We start from the raw sequence: 22,294 nt of genomic DNA, 5'->3' as shown, positions 1-22,294 counted from the left end.
TGTGAAAGTCATAAAGCCTATTTTTAAAGGGCCATCATGTGGCCCTGACTATTCTTAAAGGGGCAGCAATCGGCCCTCGGTATTGTTAGAGAGCCATCAGCCGGCTATGATTTGTTGTTCGAATTATTAATGAGTGGGTCTCCTATACTGTTATTGCGTATGCAATGACTGCAAGGGCTGCCATTATTAGCAAGTGGGTCTCCAATAGTGTTTTCCTATGCAGTGAAGAAACGGCTGCCAACAATTTGAAGGAACTCCAATGCCCCTTGCAAGAGACGTAGAGGTCAGAGACCCTCCTAAAAACAATGTTCCCATTATTAGGAAGTGGGTCTCCCATAGTGTTTGCCTATGCAGTGAATGCAAAAGCTGCCAAATATTTGGAGGAATTCCAATTCCCCTTGCAAGACACGTAGCGGAGGTGATATGGTGGATGTGGTGGTGAATGATATGGTGATGGAGGATGAGGAGAAGGAGGAGGACAAGAGCAAAAAGATAAAATCAGGAAGCGTATACACATGTGTAGGTGTGAAGAGGTGCATGGTAATAGACCTACCAAAAAAAGACACTGGATTTGAGTTTATGTTTCGCTGCTATCATGTGGTGGTGTTGAGAAGTCTGGCCCAATCCAGCCCTTGTTCATTTTAATAAGAGTCACCTTGTCAGCATTTTCAGTTGACAGGAGGATCCGCTTCTCAGTTATAATTCCACCAGCGGCACTAAAACCTGCTCACACTAGTAATGAGCGAGCATGCTCGCTACTGCTCAGCGCTCGCCGATTATTTACGGGGTTGCTCGGCAGGGGCTCGGGTCCCATTCCTGCATGTTTGGTGCTTTTTAGAGTGCCAATCAACATACAGGGATTGTCTGACACACACTGTAATGCCGCAGCCATGTTTGTTGTGCCATTACAGTGATTGGCTGGCCGCACAGCGTCATCAAATCTATATCAGACCTGGCGCCGCCATGCTCGTCACAGTCTACTCCACAATCAGGCAGTGTAGGAAGAGGTGCTCCTGAGCTAGGGAGAGATTTGGTTATTAATTAGTGTAGGTATTCTACAAGATTCTCTACATATCCATCTCAACTAACAGTCCTTCTGAGGACTAATCTAGCTGCAGAGATAACAGTGCTAGGCAGGCAGGCAGGGTATAAAGTAGACTTCAGTGCATATAGCAAGAGGGTCAATTCCAGTTCTGTCTGCTGGTGTTTTTACAGATATTTGTAGAAATATTCCCAGGTATCAGGGGCAAGGAATATTTTTTTTTTATTTTAATCCTGATTATTTGCTTAAAAAGCAATCCAAAGAACAATGTTTTTCTGCGACATTTGCTTGTTGGCACTGCAGAATACAGCCAGGTCCATTCCGCTAAAATTCAGCTATTGAAAATTGTGGTTTGTCCGTCACACGGATCACATATTATTGCGCTGAAATTATTGTCATTTCTGGCCTCCATTAAAATTTTGTTTCAGTGTGTCAGTGAAGTTATTGACACCGGTTAGCTCTTAAAAATAGTTACCATCAGGCCAGCTATTTAAATCTATGGTTTGTCCGTTGCACGGATCATATATATTTGCCCTGAGAACATAGCCATTTCTGGCCTCCATTGAAATTTTGTTTCAGTGTGTCAGTGAACTTATTGACACGAGGTCGGCACTGTTCAAAATAGTTACCTACAGGCCAGCTATGTAAAACTGTGGTTTGTCCATCACACGGATCACATATAATTGCGCTGAAAATATTGCCACTACTGGCCTCTATTTAAATTTTGTTGTACTGTGTCAACGAACTTATTGACATGAGGTCGACGCTGTTAAAAATAGTTACTCACAGGCCAGCTATTTAAAACTGTGGTTTGTCTGTCACACGGATGACATATAATTGTGTTGAAATTATTGCCATTTATGGCCTCCATTTAAATTTTGTTGCAGTGTGACAGTGAACTAAATGACACAAGGTCGACGCTGTTAAAAATAGTTACCTGCAGGCCAGCTATTTAAAACTATGGTTTGTCCGTTACACGGATCATATATATTTGCGGTGAAAATTCTGCCATTTCTGGCCTCCATTAAAACTTTATTTCAGTGTGTCATCGAAGTTATTGACAACAGTTTGCTGTTAAAAATAGTTACTTACAGGCCAGCTCTTTAAAACTGTGGTTTGTCTGTCAGACGGATCACATATAATTGCGCTGAAAATATTGCCATTTCTGTCCTTCATTGAAATTTTGTTGCAGTGTGTCAACGAACTTATTGAAACAAGGTCGACGCTGTTAAAAATAGTTACCTACAAGCCAGCTATTTGAAACTGTGGTTTGTCCATCACACAGATCACATATAATTGCGCTGAAAATTCTGCCATTTCTGGCCTCCTTTGAAATTTTATTACAGTGTGTCAATGAACTTATTGACACGAGGTTGACGCTGTTAAAAAATAGTTACCTACAAGCCAGCTATTTAAAACTGTGGTTTTTCCGTCACAGGGATAATACTGTATATATGTTTGCTCAAAATTCTGCCATCTCTGGCCTCCATTAAAACTTTGTTTCAGTGTGTCAGTGAAGTTAAAGTCTGGTTGTTTTTTTAAAGACTCTGCCGATAACCCCAAAAAGGCCATTTGCACCACCTGCCAGGCCCGCATCAGCAGGGGTAGCAAAACTACCAGCCTGACCACCACCAGCATGATCAGACCCATGGCAGCAAAGCATCCGACTTTGTGTTCCGAACTCCATGGTCCAGGAACAGTGTCTGCAGGTGACACCACTGCTTCTTCCGCTGTTGTGTGTGCAAGCCAATCCTCTCTCCATAGTGCATGCGATTATTCCTCCTGCTCTGCATCTGTCATTGCACACTCTCAACGAGCACCATCAGCAAGCACGTCCATGTCCTTGTCCCAGCTCAGCCTTCAGTTTTTCATACCCCAGTCTTGGAACGCAAGTGAAAATACGCAGCCAACGCCACACAGGCCACACTACTAAATTCCCACATTTCGTGACTGCTTTCACTTGAAATGTTGCCTTTTAGGCTCGTGGAGACGGAAGCCTCCAGCAACATGATGGCGGCAGCAGTCCCTCTGAACTCTTGCCCTCAACAATGCAGTTACTGGGAAAGTCCACCTAACCACTGACACGTAGACAAGTGCTTGTGGGCAATAACGGTACATCTCACTGACGGCACACTAGGTTAACACAGTGGAAGCCAGAACCCAGTTGGACCTCCCGACACCGAGAATTGCGGGCACTAGGTCAATCAGGGTTGCCCCCAGGACCTTCAAGGCGTAGAGAGCCAGTTCATGCCACATGTCCAGCTTGGATGCAAAATAATTATAAGGCACAAAGGAATCACAGAGGACATCAGTACGGTCGGCAAGGCACTCCCTCAGCATCTTCCCAAACTTTTCACTCCTTGTGAGAGTACCTCCCGCCTCAGGACATGTAAGATGAGAGGGTCTAAGGAAACTGTAACAGAACTTTGAGAGTATTCCCCTGCCTCTGCTGGATGGGAGTTGTGTCTCTCTCGCCTGTGCTTCTAGGTTGTCCAATGAACTGTGACCTCTGCCGCCAGGGTTTTCAGATGGAAATTTTTTAATCATTCGGCAACAAGGGCCTTCTGGTACTGCCCCATTTTATCTGTCTGCCTCGGGAATAAGAGATAGAACATTATCCTTGTAGCGTAGGTCTAGAAGTGTCACCAACCAGTAATGACTGTCATCCAAAATTTGGACAACGCGAGGGTCAATGGAAAGGGAGCATAAAATAAACTCAGCCATGCGTGCTAGACTGCTAACAGGCAAGACTTCCGTGTCCTCACCAAGAGGATGACTAACTATGCTCTCTTCCTCCTCCCTGTCCTCAGGCCAACCACGCTGAACAGACGGTATGACAGTTGTGCAAGTATTACAGTCTATAGCGCATGAAACTACTAGCTGTTCTTCCTCCTCCTCCTCTTCCTCATTGTCACCCAATTCACGTTGGGATGAGATGAGGCTGGGCTGTGTGTAATCACCCTGTATGGTTCCTTGCTCCATCTCATTGTGCTACGCTTGCAATGCATCATCTTTGATTGTGAGCAGGGAGCGTTTCAGTAAACACAGAAGTGGGATGGTGATGCTAAGTATGGCATCATCGCCGCTCACCATCTTGGTGGAGTCCTCAGAGTTTTGGAGGATGGTACGTATGTCTGATATCCATGTCCTCTCCTGAGGTCTTATGTGTGTAGTCTGAACTGAATACCGATGGCCTTGTTGATGCTGGTACTCAACAATTGCCCTCTTCTGCTCACAAATCCTTCCTAACATCTTTAATATAGAGTTCCACCTCATGGGGACATCACACTAGTCTGTGAGCCGGAAGCAGCAAACGCTGCTGAAAAACACAAGGGCGGCGGAAGCTGTAGGTGTCTTTCTAAAATGGGCACAAAGGTGGCGTACTTTGACAAGCAGATCGGGTAGATTCGGGTAGGTTTTGAGAATCCACTGAACCACGAGGTTAAGTACATGGGCCAGGCATAGTACATGTGTGAGCTCGCCTCGCCTCAAAGCCACCATCCAGGTTCTGGCCACTGTCACACATGACCATGCCAGGCTGTTGGTTCAGCGGTGTGAGCCACAGATCTGCCAGCTCTTTCAGAGCTGTCCATAACTCTTCAGCGTTGTTCGGTTTTTCACCTAAGCATATTAGCTTCAGCAAAGCCTGTTGCCTCTTGGTCGAGGCAGTGTTGCAGTGCTTCCAACTTGCAAATGATGTGGTCATTTCGGAGATGGATGCTGAAGAGGAGGAGGAGGTGCAGGAGCTGTAGAATATGGGGGGCAACCCTGATTGACCCAGGGCCCGCAATCCTTGGCGTCAGGAGGATGTGTTCCGTCCCAAGGTCAGACTGGGTCCTGGCTTTCACTATGTTAACCCAGTGTGCCGTCAGCAAGATGTACCCTCCTTGCCCACAAGCAATTGTCCACGTGTCCATGGTTAGGTGAACTTTCCCAGTAACTGCGTTTTGGAGGGCATTGCTAATGTTGTGGGACACGTGCTGGTATAAAACGGGGACGGCACGCCGGGAGAAATAGTGGCGGCTGGGTACCGAGTACCTCGAGACAGCCGCCGGCATCAGGGTGCGGAATGCTTCCTTCTCCACTAGCCTAAAAGGCAACATTTTGAGCGTTAGCAGTACCGAAATGTGTGAATTTAGTAGTGTGGCTTGTCGGGCGTTGGCTGCGTATTTGCGCTCGTGTTCCAAGGACTGTGGTAGGGACAACTGAACACTGCGCTGGGACAATGACGTGGACATGCTTGCTGATGGTACTAGTTGAAAGCATGCAACGACAGATGCAAGGCAGGAGGCATCTTCGCATGCGCCATGGACAGAGGATTGGCTTGCACGAACAAAAGCGGAAGAAGCAAAGGTGCCACCCGCAGACACTATTCCTGGACGCAGGGGTTTGGCCAACTTAGTCGGGTGCTTTGCTGCCATGTGCCTGATCATGCTGTTGGTGGACAGGATGTTAGTTTTGCCACCTCTGCTGATGTTGGCCTGGCAGGTGGTGCAAATGGCCTTTTTGGGGTTATCGGCAGAGTCTTTAAAAAACAACCAGACTCGGGAAGACCTAACAGTTGTACTGGCAACTTACGTCATGTTGATGTTACGGTTGCCCACCTTCTGTCTGCGGCCACCACACTGCTTCTTCCTGCCTGTTGTGGTGCTATGCCTCCCCCCCCCTGCATTCTGCTGTCCTTGCTCTTTATATATTCCTGCCAGGTTGGGTCAGTTAATATATCATCCACCACCTCGTCTTCCACTTTCGCACACTGGTCCTCCTCCAGTCTTTCTGGCAATTGTGTCTCATAGTCCACCTCTTGTGACAGTTTCCCTCCATCACCTTCGTGTGACCGTGGCTTCTCAAATATTTGGGCATCGCTACTTGAGATCTCCTCTTGCCACGCTTCAAATAGCCCAAATCTATAAATGGAAAAGTGAACAGCTCTTAGGAGTGTCCAAGTATGGGTCAGTTGCCTCTGGGCACTCGGCATGGTGGGAGGAAGGAGGAGCAAGGTGAGGAATAAGCAGTCCAGACTCACGGCTACTGAAACTTGACCGTGTGGAAGACATGGTGATGGTGGTGTTGGCTAAGTGACTGGAAGCATTATCTGCTATCCAATCAACAACCTTTTCACACTGCTCTGTGTTCAATAGTGGTGTTCTGCGGTCCCCTATTAATTAGGACAGGAAGGTCGAGCGAGAAGATGTGGGTATTTGTTGTGGCACAATTTCAGCTAGCCCACGGCCTCGACCTCGTCCTCTGCATGCACCATCATCACCATCATGTCCACTTCCCCGTCCCTTGCCATGTGCCTTGCCCATTTTAAATGGAGGACAATATTTTCCATGTTCACTACAAATGGCTGGATTTGAACCGCAGTGATATGTGATACACGTGATGGAAAAACACGGTTTTAAATAGCTGGCCTGTAGGTAACTATTTTTAACAGCGACCTTGAGTCAATTACTTCACTTACACACTGCAACAAAACTTCAATGGAGGCCATAAATGGCAGAATTTTCAGCAATTTTTATATGTGTTCTGTGTGACGGACAAACCACAGTTTTAAATAGATGGATTTTTAGCACTGTAATATGAAAAGGACCTGGCTGTATTCTGCAGTGCCAACAAGCAAATGGAGCAGAAAAACAGTGTTCTCTGGAATGCTTTTTAAGCAAATAATCAAGATTAAGATCCAAAAAAAAATTGTTCTTGGCCCCTGATACCTGGGCCTGTTTCTAGAAAAATGTGTAAAAGCACCAGCAGCAGACAGAAGTGGAATGGACCCACTTGCTATATGCACAGCAGTCTGCCACATACACTGCCTGCCTCCGTGGCACTGATATCTATGCAGCTGGATTAGTCCTCAGAAGGACTGTTAGTTCAGATGGATATGTGAATGATATATTGTGGTATACCTACACTAACTAAAAAACAAGCAAATCTCTCCCTAGCTCAGCAGCACCTCTCCCTACACTGCCTGATTGCGGAGTAGACTGTGACGAGCATGGCGGCGCCAGGTCTGATATAGACCTGATGACGATGTGCGTCCAACCAATCACTGTAATGCCACAACCAACATGGCTGTGACATTACAGTGTGTGGCAGACATTGGTGCTCTGAAGAGCGCCAAACATGCAGGGAGGAGACCCGAGCTTCCACCGAGCAACTCTGGAAATACTCCGTGAGCGCCGAGCATCTCGAGCAGTGAGATGCTCGGGTGAGCAGAGAGCAGTAGCGAGCATGCTCGCTCATCACTAGTGGGAAATTTTGATTCGGTCTCCATCTACTGGGTTGGCATTAGTGGAAGAGGTGTCGGTCCCCATTATACTAGTTCTACTCTACTGAAATTGATGCCTTTGTGGGTGTCAGCCCCTAAATTTGGGAAATGTGAACACTCCTGGTTGGGTCTCCATTTGCCGTGTTGGCTGTAGGGAAAGAGGTGTCAGTCCTAATTATACAATCATACTATTTCTACTCTGGTGAAATTGATGCCACTTTGGTGGTGTCAGCACCTAAATTTTGGAAATGGGGAAACTCCTGATTGGGTCTCCTTCATGTGTGTTGCCTTTTGCAGTAGGTCTCTGGGACCGGCAAGCTGCATAGCAACTTTGATAAACTGCAGAGATGGCCAAGAATTTAGGCTACTAGCAGTAACCAATAAAGTTAATAACCCCTCTATTCTTGAGAATGGAGAGAATTTAAAAAGAGGTAAAATGCAAAGCTGCTTGTTTTTTAAAGGACTTTGCAATTTTACCTATTTTAGAAGTTGAAATAACTGCTTCAATAATCATTAGTTGTAGGCAAGACTTATCATAAACATTAACTCTCTACCATTATTTTACCTTCGTCTTTACATATAATCTCTTGTACCTGCAATAAAGAAATGAAAAATATTTGTATGGAGAATGCAGATATAATATCCGTATATGACTAATGATTGTCTCATAAGTAGAGACATTGCTGACCTTCACAAGGTTTTCCAGCTCACAGGGAACGTAGGATGTGGATAGAGTCTGCGTGTCTTGGTGGACATTAGTGGATTCCCATTGTGATTGTGGTTGGCTTTGGATGGGAAGAGATCCATGATCTGTAAAATGCAAATCAAAAGTATAAAGCTGCTGAGATAGTCCACAAAACTCACCATTTTCCCCATTTAAATTAACCTTTATAAAACCACCTTGTGGTTATGATTTACAGACTAGGCATTCGATGTCTGCGATTCTCAGAGAAACAGGTTGTGGTGCATTTTAAACCAATTACCATAGGTAGTATTCTGGGCCATTGGGTGGGTTATAGGCAGTAACATATTTCTTCTTTTGATTTTGTAATTTTTTTGTACCATGTATTACAGCACAAATATTCTTCAGATCTATGACTTCCCCAGTAGTTATTGCACTAACTTTAGAATTAAGCTGCTATCGCCATCCTGAAGGCCTGAAGCATCTGAAATTTAGGCAACTTGTTTACTCTTTAATATAGTCATCATTCTCAAAGAAGCCAATTCTGTTTTTGCTTTGAACTATTGCTTAATTATCACCATGTGAAGGGAAGTGGGAGGAGGCCTGACAGGAAGTGGTGGAGGCGGAGCCTGCCGTGTGCTGCAAGAGTTGTGCTGTGTGTGGAGAGAGCTCCTGGGAAGGGAGGAGAGCCAGGCGGAGGTGACCGAGTGGACCGGGAGGACCAGTAGGAGGCGACCGGAGGGACGAGCGCAAGAGAGCGCTGTGGCAGCGTGCAGTGCCGGCCAGCGGAGGGTGCCAGGTGGTGGTGACCAGGAGGTGATCAGGAGGACGGGTTATAGGCGACCGGAGGGACAAGCGCACTGTGATAGCGTGCAGCGTCCCTAGAGGAGGTGAGTGAGGGGCAGGAGGCCGCGATAAGCGGCCCTACTGAACCCAAGTGTGTACTGTACTGTATTGTATTTGTATCTGTATTGTAATTGTATTGTATTCCCTAGTCCATATTTAATTGATTACCCCCCGTCCATTTTTAATTGATCACCCCCGTCCATATTTAAATTGATTCCCCTGAACACCCCCGTCCATATTTAACTGATCCCTCTGACCACATTAAATTGACCCCCCCGTCCTCATTTAATTGATCCCCGACCACCCCCCGTCCATATTAAAGTGATCCCCCTGACCACATTTAAATGATTGACCCCCCCAGCCCATAATTGAGTGATCCCCCTTGTCCTATTTAATAGATTCCCCTTGACCACTTTTACTCATCCCCAGTCCCTATCTATTTGCCTTATCCCCCACCATATTTAATTAACCCCTGTCTATAATTAATTGATTGATTCCCCAGACCACAATTAATTATTTCCCCAGTCCATATTTATTGATATTATTGATACTTATTGATCCCCAGTCCTTAGTTAATTGACCCACCGTCCATACCTATTTATTTGCTTTACCCCCCATCCTATTTAATTAAACCCCCTGTCCATAATTAATTGATTGATTCCCTAGTCCACAATTAATTATTTCCCCAGTTCATACTTATTGATCCCAGTCCATAGTTAATTGACACACCGTCCATACTTAATTAATCCACCTGACCCACTCAGCTGATCCCCCGTCCATACTTAATTGATACTTAATTGATCCCCCATCCATACTTAACTGATCCCGCGCCGATATCTAATCGATACACTTGCACATCCCTAATTGATCCCCGTCCATACACCTATATATAAATAATTGTGTTTTGTACTTGTACATATATACTGACTGTATCCCCATATTTAGAATGACGTCCATGTTGGCCGGAGCCGTGCAGTGTACATCTTGCGCAATGTATGCATTCCCTGAGCTACCGCTCAGGGATCCATACTGCTGCGAGAGATGTGAGCATATCGTGCACTTGGAAGCCCAAATCCTGGATCTAAGTGCTCAGATAGCGGTACTGAGGAGCATCGACAACATGGAACGGAGTTTGCTGCTCACCGAGCAGACACTCAATGGGTCAACACTGGGGGTGGAGCTTAGTGGGGAAGCGCAGGCTGAACAGGCAGGGAGCTGGGTAACAGTTAGAAGGGATAGAGGGAAGAAGTATAGGAAGGCTGGTTCAGAACCGGCATTATTGGAGCACGACAGATCCTCTGACCGCCGGGGGAGTGTATGCTCCAGTAATGAGGGGGAGGGGGGAAGTGTAGGGCAGGCTAGACAGGTCCTGGTAGTGGGTGACTCTATTATTAGGGGGACAGACAGGGCAATCTGTCACAAAGACCGGGATCGCCGAACGGTGTGCTGCCTCCCTGGCGCTCGAGTACGGCACATCGCGGATCGGGTTGACAGGTTACTGGGTGGGGCTGGCGAAGACCCAGCGGTCATGGTCCACATTGGCACCAATGACAAAGTGAATGGTAGATGGAGGGTCCTTAAAAATGATTTCAGGGATCTAGGTAGGAAGCTTAGGGCAAGGACCTCCAAGGTAGTTTTCTCAGAAATACTACCAATCCCGCGAGCCACACAGGAGCGCCAACGGGAGGTTAGGGAGGTGAATAAGTGACTAAAGAGTTGGTGCAATGCAGAAGGGTTTGGGTTCATGGAGAACTGGGCCGACTTCGCTGTCGGCTACAGGCTCTACCGTAGGGACGGGCTGCACCTCAATGGGGAGGGTGCAGCGGTGCTGGGGAAGAAGATGGCTAATAGGTTGGAGGAGTTTTTAAACTAGAGATGGGGGGGAAACCAAGGAAATAGGTGGGATGTGAGGCAAGCAAGGGGGAAGGGGAGAAGTGAATATAATGAGGGTGGAGAGGGGGGTGGGGATAGTACAGTTAGATCGTTAGAGAAGAATAGGATGCTAAATAACCCCAAAGTTTTATCTTGCATGCTGACCAACGCAAGAAGCCTGACCAATAAGGCGGATGAGCTGCAGGCGCTTATATCGGAGGAGAGGTATGACATCATAGGTATAACAGAGACTTGGCTAGACGATAGCTACGACTGGGCGGTAAATTTAACAGATTATAGTTTATTTAGAAGGGACCGGAAACAGGGGAAGGGCGGAGGAGTCTGCTTATATGTAAAGTCACGTCTAAAGCCCAGACTAAGGGAAGATATAGGAGAGGGAGAAGAGGGGGTCGAGTCCATGTGGGTAGAGATAGAGGGGGCAAAAAATAATAATAAAATATTACTGGGGGTCTGCTATAAGCCACCCAATATAACAGAGGAGAATGAGAAACTGCTATTAGGACAAATAGACAAAGTAGCAAAACATAATGAGGTGATTGTAATGGGGGACTTCAACTACCCGGATATTGACTGGGAAACAGAAACCTGTAGATCTCAGAAAGGAAAAAGGTTCTTGACAAATATCAAGGATAATTATCTCTCCCAACTAGTGCAGGAACCAACGAGAGGGAAGGCCGTGTTGGACTTAATATTGACTAATAGGCCTGATAGAATAACTGAGGTACAGATAGGGGGGCACCTAGGTAATAGTGATCATAATATTATCAAATTCAAAATGCCCTTCAGTAGGGTTATCAATAAGGGAACAACTAAAACATTAAACTTTAGGAGGGCGAAGTTTGATCAGCTGAAAGAAAACCTTCAACTTATAGACTGGGACAAAGTTCTTAATCAAGGAAATACGAATAGTAAATGGGAAACCTTCAAAATAATTCTGAATACTCAGTGCGAGAGGTATATACCGTATGGGAATAAAAGGGCCAGAAATAAGAGGAAACCAATATGGTTGAACAAGAACGTAAAAGGGGCGTTAAATAGCAAAAAAGAGGCATTCAAGAGATTAAAACAGGAAAACAGCAAGGAGGCACTAATGTGTTACAAGGAAAAAACGAGAACCTGCAAAAAACAAATAAAAATAGCAAAGGAGGAAACAGAGAGATGTATTGCTAGGGAAAGTAGATCAAATCATAAACTGTTCTTTACGTATATAAATAGTAAAAGGATTAAATCGAATAATATTGGACCGATAAAAAGTGATGAAGGCAAAATCATAGAGAAAGATGAGGATAAAGCTAATCTATTAAATAAATTTTTTTCGTCAACTTTCACAAAGGAAAAAGAACTAACAGGCGAAATGAGAAATGACAAACTTAATCCTCCACTAAGTATGACAAATCTAACCCAAGCTGGGGTACAGAAACGCCTCAGTAACATTAAAATAAACAAATCACCAGGACCTGATGGCATACACCCACGGGTACTAAGGGAACTAAGTAATGTGATAGACAGACCCTTATATCTTATATTTAAGGACTCTGTTGAGACTGGGTCTGTGCCACTTGATTGGCGACAGGCGAATGTAGTGCCAATATTCAAAAAGGGAGCGAAAAGTGACGCCGGAAACTATCGGCCGGTGAGTCTGACGTCCGTTGTGGGCAAAATTTTTGAAAGCTTCATTAAAGAGGCAATTACGGAGCATCTTGATGCTAATAATCTTTTAATCCCGAACCAACATGGATTCATGAGGAATCGCTCCTGCCAAACAAACCTGATTGACTTCTACGAGGAGGTTAGCTCTCGAGTAGATCAGGGGGAACCAGTGGATGTCGTGTATCTCGACTTCTCAAAAGCGTTCGATAGCGTGCCACATAATAGGTTGGTATACAAAATGAGAATGATGGGGCTGGGGGAAAATGTCTGCAAGTGGGTAGCTAACTGGCTAAAGGATAGAAGGCAGAGGGTGGTTATAAATGGAATATACTCAGATTGGGTAAGCGTCACTAGTGGGGTACCACAGGGGTCTGTTCTAGGCCCAATGTTATTTAATATCTTTATTAACGACATAGTCAACGGGATAAATAGTAAAATATCAATATTTGCAGATGACACAAAGTTATGTAAAACAATTAATACAAAAGAGGACAGTGCAGACCTACAGAGGGACTTGGATAAGCTGGGTAGGTGGAGCATTAAATGGCAAATGAGGTTTAACGAGGAGAAATGTAAGGTCATACATATGGGAAGGAAAAATGGAAGTCACCAGTACTCACTGAATGGGAAATCATTGGGGAATTCAGAGATGGAGAAGGACTTGGGCATCTTGATTGATAGCAAACTAAATTGGAGTGCCCAAAGTCAGGCGGCTGCTGTAAGGGCAAACAGGGTAATGGGATGTATCAGAAGAGGTATAGCTGCAAAGGATGAGAACATTGTTCTTCCACTGTACAAAGCACTGGTCAGACCACACTTGGAATACTGTGCTCAGTTATGGGCCCCACTATATAGAAAGGATATAAATGAGCTTGAAAAGGTACAAAGGAGGGCAACAAAATTAATAAAGGGAATGGAGGGACTGCAATACCCAGAGAGGTTGGCAAAACTAGGACTATTCAGCCTGGAATAGAGAAGGTTGAGGGGGGACATAATAAATGTGTACAAATATGTTAGGGGACAGTATAGAGACCTTGGCCGGGATTTTTTCAAAAGGAGGGATATTACGGTAACAAGAGGGCATTCACTAAGACTGGAAGAGAAAAGGTTTCAGCACCAGCATAGGAAGGGGTTCTTTACGGTAAGAGCAGTGAGAATATGGAATTCACTGAGTGAGGAGACGGTAATGTCGGATTCACTAAACCAGTTCAAGCGGGGACTGGATGCATTTCTAGATACCAGGCAGATTTCTGCATATACTTAAAAATAAAATAAAATAGTAGGTTGATACAGGGATTTATTCTGACTGCTGGTTTCAGAGTCGGGAGGGAATTTTTCCTCAGGTGAAGATTGGCTAAATCATTTGGGGTTTTTGCCCTCCTCTGGATCAACTTTAGCAATTACAGAACTAACAGGTCGAACTTGATGGACTCAAGTCTTTATTCGGCTTTACTAACTATGTATATGTAACTATGTATATGTGAAAGGCTCTCCCAGGTTAAACCCAAAATAATGAAAAAAAAGCACATATTAATGATGTAAAACTAATACACTAATATTTGTATCGTTTGTTAAGTTTAACACTTAAGCAACAAACTAATATCAAGTTTAAAAACAGGAAAAATTTGCTCTATGGTATCCTACAAAAAATATAAAAAAATTGTGACCCTGGATGTACCCATGATAAGATGATCACGCTCAAGCTCTGTCACTATTGTGGTAGAGTGCTCAGCTGCACTCGGAGGTAGACACGGGACACTGTCTCTTTAAATTTTTCGCGTTGGTTTATGAAACGTCATAAACCAACCTAGAGTTCATAAAGTGAATACAGCTCACTCGGCATAATGACAAAACAAAATTACAAATATTAAATACCTACAGAAACTATACAACACATTATAAGCCTCTCCTCTGGCAAAACGCGCGTTGGGACTCAGACTGCTTGGACACCACTTTATTTGCCTGTTGTGGTATGTACTTCACTCCTTCTTATATACAATGGTGCCATTATGCATTGTCACTTTAATACATAGCTCCTTCCATAATACGATGCCATTATGCATTCTCACTGTAATACATAATTACCTTTACTATTAAGTACCATAGTTTACACTCTGTTGTTGCTAATATGCACGGTCACTTTAGCAGGCCCTTGGTACTTTAGCCCATATACTTTATGTGTTTGATACTATGACACCATTTTCTTTTTTCATTTGTTTGCAAACCTGCATTGCCACTCCAATAGCACATTGCCATTTTATTATATATTTATATTTTTAGCAATTATCCTGGTCTCTCTTTTTTCTATGCACTGTCATTTTAACAGCGCAAATTTCACCACCTTTTATACATCTTGCCCCCTATGGATCATTAGATGTGGCAGTCATATTAGACCCCTTACTATATATACTTACCAGTCACTATTATGTTTACCATCTTTCAGTGCCCTAAGTGTGATGTTTATGCCGAGCATTCACTATGCTGTGGTGGCATATTCAATTATTTAATATTTGGAGTAGTATTTGCATGTGTATTAACATACAACATTTTTTTTTTTACCGCTACCAGCATTGTGGCATATATCCTTCTATCCACCTGCCTAGTTTTTCCACCTATTATTTTTATCCTTGCTTTTATTTTAATTTGATAATCAATAAACTATAATTTTAATTGTGCATTACCGTGTTGTATAGTTTCTGTAGGTATTTTGTGATTATGTTGACTATACAATCATTTCTATGATCCAATTTTTGTGAATTAAAAATACAAAGGTACAGCACAGTCCGTATATCGGCCGGGGTCCGGCCACTCAGGGTTAAACACACACGGTTCAGCACAATACATGCAAGCTCCTCTCTGAAATAAGCATCTCAAGATACTGACCAACACCTGAGTCAAAAGGCTTGCTATTTATAGGCCAGACCACACCTTGGGGTGGAGATATGGATAACAACATCCTGCCCACTCTGTGGTTGTTCTCATAAAGCATGCCCTTTTAAACATGGCTGTTTAACCCTCTCTCCATCTACTATGCAGGAGAAGACTTCCATGTATCACATCACTGAGGCTAACAGCCTCAATGAAACATATCTCCCCTCCAGTATTCTGCAGGGCCTTAGTCACACTATATAATAATAATAAACATCTGCATTATAAAACATTGCCTCAGTATCACAAAACACATTTACTAGCCAACACATATACAGACACTATGATTTATTAAAACACAACAATAATCCAAATTTAAGCAAAAGTAAGGAATAATAAAAAATAATGAAAGAAATGTGTAGTCCAGTTTTCCTCTCCTCTGCTCTCTGATCAGTCACAGTCCTGTTTTCTCTCCTCTGCTCTCTGCACTCACTGATCCGTCACAGTCCAGTTTTCCTCTCCTCTGCTGTCTGATCAGTCACAGTCCAGTTTTCCTCTCCTCTGCTCTCTGCACGCACTGATCAGTCACAGTCCAGTTTTCCTCTCCTTTGCTTTCTGCACGCACTGATCAGTCACATTCCAGTTTTCCTCTCCTCTGCCTTCTGCACTCACTGATCAGTCACAGTCCTGTTTTCCTCTACTCTGCTCTCTGCACTCACTTATCAGTCACAGTCCAGTTTTCCTCTCCTCTGCTCTCTGCACTCATTGATCAGTCACAGTCCAGTTTTCCTCTCCTTTGCTCTCTGCACTCACTGATCAGTCACAGTCCAGTTTTCCTCTCCTCTGCTCTCTGCATGCACTGATTAGTCACAGTCTAGTTTTCCTCTCCTCTGCTCTCTGCACTCACTGATCAGTCACAGTCCAGTTTTACTCTCCTCTGCTCTCTGCACTCACTGATCAGTCACAGTCCAGTTTTACCTCTCCTCTGCTCTCTGCACTCACTGATCAGTCACAGTCCAGTTTTCCGCTCCTCTGAGCTCACTGATCCATGTTACCATGGGAACATGCTGTATTGTGTCCATGACTAAAACTGAACTGAACATTTTTAGTAAAGTTGAACTGTTGAAAATGGATCATGTGTCTGGTGTGAACTGTGTGATTGAAACTGGGACCATGGAACAGATGGAGCCCTCAGGAGAAAACATAAATGTCATCCAATAAAAACAGGCCACACGAACAACATGACATTATCTTTAATTTGTGGGGTGCCAGGCTGTGAAAGGAGGACAGCAGCCCCTCACTATAACTACCACCCTGTGCCCCTCACAAAATTGATGTAGTCGACAGGATTTAGAGTCCTTGCTTACACAGAGCAGAGGAACCCCTGAAACGGTCAAGATGACAGCCGTTAGAAGTCCCAAGATGGCAGATGATGGAGCGGAGGCTGGCAAAAGCTCTGCTCATCATGGGCATCCTAACAGAAAAACAGTGCAAAAATCTTTCTGGCCTGTGCAGTGACCTGTGCCCAGAAGACTACCCCGAGGTGGTAGTAAAATATACCCGCCCATTGTGGCGAGCCAAGGGAGAATGGGCAGAGACTCCCAAGGTACGGGCAGGTGAGCTGGAAGAAGCCCTACTGTGGAAGAGGTGGAGCAATGGAAGAGTTCGCCTCAAGTAGAGAAGGCCAGTGCCATTGCTGGTGAGAATGATTGAAAAGGAGCAGCATGAGATGGAGCTGTCCACAGTGACTTGAGAGAAAGACTGGCATTGGTATGGCACATGGAAGGTCCAATTGGAAGTGGCAGCTTGTGTGGCAGTCGGAGAAGGTGGGGCCAGAATAACTGAAGAAGGTGGGGTTCCAAACAGAAATTCCGAATCAGGAGCTTGACCCAAAGACCGGAGCGGCCGTCTCAGTGTGACCGAGGCCCTGCAACAAGTCAGAAAGGCTCAAGTCTCTGATAGTGACAAGGCCATGAGTACCTCACAGCTCTTAAAAGAGATAACGGTCGCAGTATAAAGCAGAGTGGCTAGAAGTGAAGAGTCTTCCCTGTAATGCCCCAGTTGTGCTCGTTGTACATGAGAGAGATTGAAACTGTTCTGCGTTCCTGAGAGCAGGAGACCCACTATTGACCATAACCCCTGTGCTGGCAAAGGCCTGTCAAAGAGGATTTTTATATTTCCCCCATATTGTTTTGCACACCTTACCGCATCCCCCTTTTGGATTGAAGGACTATGAACTGTAAATGGTTTGAAACCCTTTTGGCCCTTTTGGACTGTGTGCACTGCCCATGGACTCTGTGCTATTTCCCCCATGGACTCTACCCTATTCTATCCATGAACCTTTTCCCCAGGGACTAATTGGGCAGCTATTTGCAGGACCTTAGACACTGTGTCAGGGTCACCGGAGCAGTGGGAGAAAGGTTATGCAGATCCTTGCTTAAAGGAACTTGGACATGCTGCGTCGGGGTCTGCAGAGCAGTGGGACCAGGGTCATGTGGACCTGCGTGTGAAAAAAAATGGACGACCTGATGTGCCTGTCGGGTTGAAGAGGAGAAGGACTGTGCCCATGGATGATTGGGTGACTTGCACTTGCATGGGCAAAAGGGTCGGTTTAATAAAGAAATTGAACTTTGTTATTCCAGGGTCTCAACCTAGTCAGTGATGGTTGACAAGAAAAAGGACACGTGTTTTCCAACAAAGAAAATGCTTTAAATGTGGTATTATACTTTTGAGAAGGTTTTGGTGTCTTACAGGTACCAATATTGTCAGGGATAACCATATTTAAAGAGGGAGGTATGTAACGATGTGACAGGGGCTGTCATATGCATCTCCCTCTCTCGACAGTGTTTATACCAAGTGTATGTTTTTATTGAATTTTTGTGACTGTATTAATATGTAAGTCTGCATATATTTTCATAGGAATTGTTCAGATAATGTAATGTATAATGTTATTCATGTATAGTGTATAGGGAAAGTATAGGATATCATTTAGTGATAGATAGAAACATTAGGACACATAGGCAGTGGTGGGCCTATTAGTGTATTAGACATAAGGCATAAATTAGAGCATTGGAGGATTAGTGACTGCAGTAGGGTAGTAATGGGGAAGTTTGCCCAGAAACCAAAGGAGAGTTGATGATTGGCCCAGTTAAAAGTGGGAGGGGATAGGGCCGGAGAAGAGCAATAGTTTCTCCAGTCAGTCAGAGATGAAGAGAGATGTAGATGGAGTTGGATATAATTTTGTTTAAAAAAAGATAACAAACAATGCAGGAGGCGTTCAGGGTCATTGGGCTGATAGTCACTCAAGACACCAGGAAAATGAAATAAAGGCAGCATAATGAGATCGGTCGCGACCAATTTCAGAGCAATAACCCTTAACGTCTAAGGTCTATATCCGGGAAAGGGTATATAGAAGCCAATCTTGTTTTATTCCTGAGAGGAAAAACGGATGGAGATTCACAGACAGAAGTGAGGTCAGCGGTGTGGTAGGCTGCGGAGCCGTGTGAAATATCCCAGGGTCAAGAAGTGACAGGAGTGAAAGGGATAATGAAGGCTTCAGAAACTGTTACCATGGGATCATGCTGTACGGTGTCCATGACTAAAACTAAGCTGAACGTTTTTAGTACTGTAAAGTTGAACTGTTGAAAATGGCTCAAGTGTCTGGTGTGAACTGTGTGATTGAAACTGGGACCATGGAACAGATAGAGCCCTCGGGAGAAATTGTGAGTGTTATCCGATACATACAGGTCACATGAAGGACAGGATATTATCTTTTATTTGTGGGGTGCCAGGATGCGAGAGGAGAACAGCAGCCCCTCGCCACGACTACCACCCTGTGCCCCTCACAACACCAAGCCCTTAAGGTGTTTCACAGCATTTGAATGATGACAGTCTAGTATACAAATATCACACCGATGCTGGTCCACGTTCTTTTATCCTCATTAGTCACTTGAAGGGAATATGTCACCACTTAGGAATTATCAGACCTCTACTATGGGCATACAGGGTGTAGAAAAGTAAATCTATACTTACCCGTATGGCCCATAGTAGAGGTTTGCTTACAGAGAGATCGTTTTTTATAAACTCAGTTTTTCACAGGCTTGGTGCTTAATTATCACATTCCCCCCATCCCCTGAACGTTACAGGGCCCTGTGATGTGCACTGTGCTCCCTGATTTCCTGGCCATGCGCAAAGCGCTGCTCACATAGAGCTCACATAGAGCACGCTTTGCTTATTCCCGGACCCCGTCTGCCTGTGCTCTGCGCTGCAGGGTTCTATTGCGCAAGTGCAGGGGAGTCACTGTCACTTCCCGGTGACTGCACAATAGAACCCTGCAGCGCAGAGCACAGGGAAACAGGTCCGGGATGAAGCAAAGCGCGCTCCATGTGAGCTCTATGTGAACAGCGCTTTGCGCATGGCCAGGAAATCAGGGAGCACAGTGAACATCACAGGGCTCTGTGACGTGCAGGGAAAGGGGGAAATATGATAATTAAGCATATAGGCAAGGATTTGGGGGAATAATAAGCACTTGGCCTCTGCAAAACAGAGTTTATAAAAACAGATTTCTCTGCAATCAGACCACTCCTATGGGCCATACAGGTAAGTATAGAGTTACTTTTCTATACCCTGTATTCCCATAGTAGAGGTCTGATATCTCCAAAGTGTTGACAAATTCCCTTTAAATTAAAAAATATATATATATTAGTACTACATCTGTCTTATTGTTTACCAGGCACAAGGTCATATGCTGGATGGCTGTGTGTTTACCTGGTCCTCCAGGTCACACAAACTCAGCCCTACTTAAGATAAACACCAAAGTCAGTCACAACTATATGCAGTGGCATGTAAAAGTTTTGGCACCACTGGTCAAAATTAATGTTATTGTGAACAGTTGAGCAAGTTGAAGATGAAATGATCTCTAAAAGGTCTAAAGTTAAAGATGACACACTTCCTTTGTATTTTAGGCAAAAAATATATATATACATATATATATATATATATATATATATATACACATATGTATATATATATATATACACTGCTCAAAAAAATAAAGGGAACACTTAAACATAAGAATATAACTCCAAGTAAATCAAACTTCTGTGAAATCAAACTGTCCACTTGGAAGCAACACTGATTGACAATCAATTTCACATGCTGTTGTGCAAATGGAATAGACAATAGATGGAAATTATTGTCAATTATCAAGACACTCTCAATAAAGGAGTGGTTCTGCAGGTGGGGACCACAGACCACATCTCAGTACCAATGCTTTCTGGCTGATGTTTTTGTCACTTTTGAATGTTGGTTGTGCTTTCACACACATGGTAGCATGAGACGCAGCAAAGCACCCTCACACCATCACACCTCCTCCTCCATGCTTGACGGTGGGAACCAGGCATGTAGAGTCCATCCGTTCACCTTTTCTGCGTCGCACAAAGACACGTTGTTTGGAACCAAAGATCTCAAATTTGGATTCATCAGACCAAAGCACAGATTTCCACTAGTCTAATGTCCATTCCTTGTATTCTTTAGCCCAAACAAGTCTCTTCTGCTTGTTGCCTGTCCTTAGCAGTGGTTTCCTAGCAGCTATTTTACCATGAAGGCTTGCTGCACAAAGTCTCCTCTTAACAGTTGTTGTAGAGATGTGTCTGCTGCTAGAACTCTGTGTGGCATTGACCTGGTCTCTAATCTAAGCTTTTGTTAACCTGCGATTTCTAAGGCTGGTGACTCGGATAAACTTATCCTCAGAAGCAAGGGTGACTCTTGGTTTTCCTTTCCTGGGGCGGTCCTCATGTGAGCCAGTTTCTTTGTAGCGCTTGATGGTTTTTGCAACTGCACTTGGGGACACTTTCAAAGTTTGCCCAATTTTTCGCACTGACTGACCTTCATTTCTTAAAGTAATGATGGGCACTCGTTTTTCTTAACTTAACTGCTTTTTTCTTGCCCTAATACAAATTCTAACAGTCTATTCAGTAGTACTATCAGCTGTGTACCAGACTTCTGCACAACACAACTCATGGTCCCAACCCCATTTATAAGCAAGAAATCCCACTTATTAAACCTGACAGGGCACACCTGTGAAGTGAAAACCATTTCCGGTGACTACCTCTTGAAGCTTATCAAGAGAATGCCAAGAGTGTGCAAAGCAGTCATCAAAGCAAATGGTGGCTACTTTGAAGAACCTGGAATATAAGACATTTTTTCAGTTGTTTCACACTTTTTTGTTAAGTATATAATTCCACATGTGTTAATTCATAGTTTTGATGCCTTTAGTGTGAATGTACAATTATCATAGTCATGAAAATACAGAAAAATCTTTAAATGAGAAGGTGTGTCCAAACTTTTGCTCTGTACTGTATATTTATATGTATATTCATCGTCAATACTGTAAAAATTCCAAAAAAGGAAAATCGGTGTATGAAAAAGCTGCCACCCTGCATGGCTAGTATCTAGTAGCACCCCCTTTTTAAAGAATCACAGCTTGTAAATGCTTTTTGTAGCCAGACAAGAGTCTTTCAGTTCTTGTTTGAGAGATTTTCATTCATTCTTCCTTGGAGAATTCTTCCAGTTCTCTGTGAGTATTGCGGGGTTTTTCATGCTCTGCTACTTTGATATTCAGATCAGGGGACTGTGAGGATCATTGTAAAACTTTCAAGTTCTGCCTTTTGAGGTCATCTATTGTGGATTTTGATGTATGTTTAGGATCATGATTGTCAGGGATTCCCACAGCGACGACACCGGGGAAATCACGCAATATCTCACTGTGCCATCACTGTGTCACAGATTTTGTCTGGAATCACAAGCACTCGATCCTGAATTCTCACTCCTTAGGTATCGGCAAGCGACAAGCAAGAGTATGGCGTCACACCTCCCGATTCCAATGCATGAAATATGTGTACACACCCAGTATGGTCACTGTCAGCTTCATGATAGCTCAATTATTAATATTTATACGCTGTTACCACCCTCCAGATATGAAATATAATACAGGCTAGGCGCACGCCTGCGTTCTGGTAGCATATGGCTTCAGGGAAGGGAACGA

General features: G+C 44.1%; 1 protein-coding gene across 2 annotated transcripts in view; it reads right to left on the bottom strand.

Moving 5' to 3' along the window:
- Positions 1-22,294, bottom strand: part of LOC141167151 (uncharacterized) — a 71,710-nt gene that overhangs the window by 45,142 nt on the left and 4,274 nt on the right. For both annotated transcript variants that reach the window (XR_012251405.1, XM_073654539.1), the window contains exons 2-3: positions 7,999-8,120; positions 7,876-7,903 (exon numbers count right to left, since the gene is read on the bottom strand). Coding sequence is in view for 1 of the 2 variants with exons in the window: in XM_073654539.1 (XP_073510640.1) it covers positions 7,876-7,903; positions 7,999-8,120 (150 nt within the window). In the remaining variant the exon portion in view is untranslated. The remainder of the gene's footprint in view (positions 1-7,875; positions 7,904-7,998; positions 8,121-22,294) is intronic.

The sequence above is a fragment of the Phyllobates terribilis genome, unplaced genomic scaffold (assembly GCF_046119375.1).
Source record: "Phyllobates terribilis strain yellow unplaced genomic scaffold, ASM4611937v1 Scaffold_11__3_contigs__length_659146591, whole genome shotgun sequence".
In the NCBI taxonomy this organism is placed as follows: domain Eukaryota; kingdom Metazoa; phylum Chordata; class Amphibia; order Anura; family Dendrobatidae; genus Phyllobates; species Phyllobates terribilis.
The sequence above is the reverse complement of the archived record's forward strand: the minus strand, read 5'-3'. Positions and strand labels throughout refer to the sequence as shown.